This window comes from Pinus tabuliformis, chromosome 6 (assembly GCF_031772625.1).
Source record: "Pinus tabuliformis cultivar Carrire ecotype Pingquan chromosome 6, CPIR1, whole genome shotgun sequence".
NCBI lineage: Eukaryota > Viridiplantae > Streptophyta > Pinopsida > Pinales > Pinaceae > Pinus > Pinus tabuliformis.
The window spans coordinates 1,728,939,026-1,728,943,120 of record NC_142292.1 but is presented as its reverse complement, the minus strand read 5'-3'; the positions used below and the strand labels follow the sequence as shown (position 1 = coordinate 1,728,943,120).

General features: G+C 37.7%; 1 protein-coding gene across 2 annotated transcripts; it reads right to left on the bottom strand.

The window, feature by feature from the left end:
• Nucleotides 1-398: 398 nt before the first annotated feature.
• Nucleotides 399-3,448, bottom strand: LOC149265724 (glycine-rich RNA-binding protein 4, mitochondrial-like). Of its 2 annotated transcripts, none has more exons than XM_089429735.1 (5): nucleotides 3,229-3,448; nucleotides 2,601-2,791; nucleotides 2,437-2,505; nucleotides 1,902-2,008; nucleotides 399-1,242 (listed from the first exon to the last, which is right to left on the bottom strand). In XM_089429735.1, exons 2-5 carry the CDS (start codon nucleotides 2,734-2,736, stop codon nucleotides 850-852), a joined length of 705 nt encoding a protein of 234 aa, XP_089285861.1. In that variant the 5' UTR covers nucleotides 2,737-2,791; nucleotides 3,229-3,448; the 3' UTR covers nucleotides 399-849. The 2 variants fall into 2 exon arrangements, with proteins under 2 accessions (XP_089285861.1, XP_089285859.1); XM_089429733.1 differs by having other exon boundaries at nucleotides 3,254-3,437.
• Nucleotides 3,449-4,095: the final 647 nt, after the last annotated feature.

Here is a 4,095-nt window from a genome sequence, read left to right as displayed (position 1 = left end):
GAATCCCCGTGAATTCTTACTAAATCGGATGCCATTTTGTGAACTAAAAAACAATCCAATAGCCAGCAACCATCATTCAAATTAGAAGAAAGAAATCTTTCATTGCAGATTAGACAAATATACTCATGACAGAAAACCAGTTTGTTGAATTGCTTGTTGTACTTAGCAGTGATACAACATGAGTACATACACATTAAAAATTTCTCAACTCTTCCTTCATTGCTAGTAAAATTTTAGCAGGCATATTGGTTTAGATCACAGTAATAAACTGAAACCTCAAATTTATCCAACCATGTATAAATTTGGAAGAAATTTCCAATGCAAACTGCTAGCAAATATAAGCAGTTCAGTTCTTCATCAACAAAATCTCAATACAATGAAACAGATTGAGAAAAGGATTCAGATTAAATAGCCCCACAAACTCTTTCTAAATCAGATAAATGCTTGTTACAAATATTTCTGACACCAATTTAACAAACAAAAAAATCTCCTGCTATCAATCCAACAGCCAGCAACTGTTACAGACTCTTAGATTGAAACCAAGAAAGACTTAGTAAATACATATACTGATGACAGAAAATCAGTTTGCAGAATTGCTAATTGTACTTGGCAGCATTATACAACCAAAATACCTACATATTGTTCACTCTTGACACAGCTCTGCCTTTCATTGAAAGTAAAATTTTAGCAGTCAGATTGGTTTAGACCCTAATAAGACTTGAACTCATGCAACGACACGTAAATTTGGAATTAATATCCAATGGAAACCCCTAGGAAACATGACCAACAGTTCAGTTGTTCAAGCATAAAAATTCAATACAATGAGCCAACTAAAGAAAGGGATTTAGATTAGTAACCCCTGCCAGAACCACCAGCAAGATCACCTTCATCCCTGAAGTTGTCTGTAGGCCTGTCCCCCCCAAGATAACCATCAGATCCACCATCAGCACCACCAGCGCTACCACTAATGCCACCTCCACTGGCAAACCCACTGCTGCCACCATAACCACCACCTGCACCACTACCACTGTCCCCATAACCACCACCTGCACTGCTACCACTGTCCCCATATCCAGCACCTCCATAACTCCCACCTCCATAACCTCCACCTCCACCACCATAACCCCCACCTCCACCACCATAACCCCCACCTCCATAACCCCCACCTCCATAACCTCCACCAGCAGGCCCTCTACTTCTCTCTGCAGCATAGTTAACACGAACACTGCGACCTTGAATTTCCTGTGACGACAACACAAATTTATTTAGTTCCAAAAAAAAAATGCCATCCTAGGTACTGCTTGAAAAATCAACAAATGCATTTCCAATGATTATGGAATTATTAACAAATACGGATGTTAATACTTAATAAATGGAAGAGAAGCTGAAAAGGAGGAAGCTGTAGATGCATCTCCCAGAGAGGTTTCTGTTCTAAGCAAATAGGGCATATGACAAGAGAAGATATGGTAAAGTAAACAAGAGCTAGATATCTGAGTCTGTCAAGCGCTCTCCACAAACAATGTGACATGTCACAAAAATCAGAGCTGAAAATTCATTTGAACAAAAACAAGGTATAATAGCCTGCCATGATGTTGAACAACATTTTTCTTTTTATATTATCTGTTTATTCTAGAGTTTAACCATCCAACCCAGTGAAGCAAGCCCCATAGAAGGATTGGTTTACAAAGTCAAAGGCATTTTCTATGAAATTATGACTTGCAAATGTAGTTGGCACGGCTTGTATGCTTTTATATATGTAACATAAACATTTTTGCCAAGCCAAAATAATTATAAATAAAATATGTTCATAGAGTTAGGAATAATGATGAATAAAGGTCAGCTCATTAAATAAGATCCAAATGACTGGCTGTGATCACTTTACCGAAATTTCAAATACATACCTTGCCATCCATTGCTGATAGGGCGGAAGCTGCTTCCTCTCCCGAGCTAAAACTCACAAAACCAAAGCCTCTTGACCTGCCACTATCTCTGTCCAAGATAACTCTTGCTGAATCCAAATAAAATTTAATATTCAATCAATCAATCAATATATTACACAAAATAAGCAGAAATTATTGTCCAACACAAAAACTCAACTATGCATTAGTATCATGTCAAGCAGGGTGCAGTCAAGTGGTTAAATCAAAGCATTTTCAGTTAAAACTCGCCCCAATGCTGATGAGATCATGAAGCCAAGAGAACTACCCACCACATTTAAGACTAAAATCAGGTGGTGGAAGCCCCAAACTTAACAGCACATATATGCAGCATATCTCAATGAATGATGACAGCTGCAAGAATTGGGGAAGTTGAACTGTAAAAGAATCGATACCCCTCCCCTCGATCATGGCAGTGAAGCCAAAGCTAAAGCCTACTTTATTAACAAAAGACAACAATTACTAAGCAACAGAAAACCAATACAATAGTGTTGCATACCTTCTATCACATCGCCAAATTCGGTAAATGCTTCTCTCAAGGATTGGTCATCCGTTCCCCATGACAGCCCTGTCAAACCGATCAATTGTGACAAATTGGTTCTCTCACAACGTTGAAAATAAAAACACTCCTTGGAAGTAGCAGAGAACAGAAGTTAAATGTACCTCCAACAAAAAGCTTAGAAGATGACATGTTGCGAACAGCATTGTAGAGAGAAAGCGGGGGTGCCGAGGTATTTGATCCAGTATGTTTTGTTATAGATTGCCTAAGCAGGCTTCCAAGTCTACTTGCAAAAGCCATTGTGCCCCTTCAACATGCAAAACCCAGAAGCGCTAATCGGCCCTCAGCACGATTACTACATCAGATAAACATGTAAACAATGAGCATTCAGCCTTCCGCAGTGTCCACGTGCTTTCATATACAGTGGTCTTTCAATTAACCCATAAATGAAAATAAACACAGAATAAATCTTCAACAGTAATCGAGCAAAACAGAAGACGGACTTCTAACTCCTGTTTGACTAATAGCATATTTTTAAATAAGTGGAGATATTGATGCCGAAGTTTGACAATAAAATCGAGGTCAAATAAATTTTACGCGTTCACCACATGAATACACTGATAAACCCTTGTAATTCCCTTTCGATGACCCTGATAACCTACCCAGAAAAGAAAATACCCTACAAGTGCCATTACAGAAACCAACCAAGATAAATAACCCCGAAAAGAAAATACCCAACAAGTGCCATCAAGAGACCAACCAAGAAATCAAAGCAAGGCTCGCGATACTCACTGATACTGCAAATTAGGAAGCCTACCTTCACTTCGTAATCACCGAACTGGGACCAGGACGAAACCCTGCTTAAACCCTAAACCCTTAGGGTTTTAAGATTGCCAGCTTCTGAAAATCACGGCAACCATCAAAAAGCAAATGAAATACCTTGCCAATTTCAGGTTTTACGAAGTATTAATTGGGGCAGAACCACCTATAGTGGGAAGCCCAATGATCGCCACCGTGCGATTTAAGGATTATGATAATATACGCCGTTGGATTTCGCCTAATACTGTCGGTAGATTGGATATTGTGAATCCTTGACTGTGCCGACGTGGAAGAATTGAGAGCGTAGGCTTCTGCTTGACCCCCTCAATGCCATTTTGCTTCTAGGAGATTTTTGGGTGGAGGATCTATATACACCTCTAGAAGGTTTTGAATCTTTGCTTTCTTGTATTAAATTCAAGGATATATGTGTATGGAGAGAAGTGGGGAAAATATTCTTGTTCAGTGTTTTTATTTATTTATTTTTATTATTTTAAATTAAAATTAAAATGGTTTAGTGTTATTAGAGATAGAGTTTAATCATTTGTAAGGGTGGTTTTTTTGGTCGAGTATTTTATATAAGTGTGTGTGAGAAATTAGAGTGACATATACACATCTTGTGGTGTTTTGGAATACTTTTCATGACTATATTATAATCTTTTCATTTTTAATAATTAGTAGAGGTATAACTAAAAATATGATTGTATATTTATGGTTTTAGATGAGAATATAAATATAGAATGTTAAATGTGACTTTCATGGTGTGTTGACATTGTTCTTAAGTTTGTTCTTCTTTAAACTTAGCTTCTTCATGGGAATGCAGGTATTGTTATTACATTTCTA

Coding starts and splice junctions, on each gene's coding strand:
- LOC149265724 (XM_089429735.1), bottom strand. CDS start 2,736: ATGGCTTTTGCAAGTAGACTTGGAAGCCTGCTTAGGCAATCTATAACA. Junction 2,506..2,600: donor TTCTAAGCTTTTTGTTGGAG/GTACATTTAACT, acceptor TCGGTTTGACAG/GGCTGTCATGGGGAACGGAT. Junction 1,243..1,901: donor TATCAGCAATGGATGGCAAG/GTATGTATTTGA, acceptor TTGTCGTCACAG/GAAATTCAAGGTCGCAGTGT.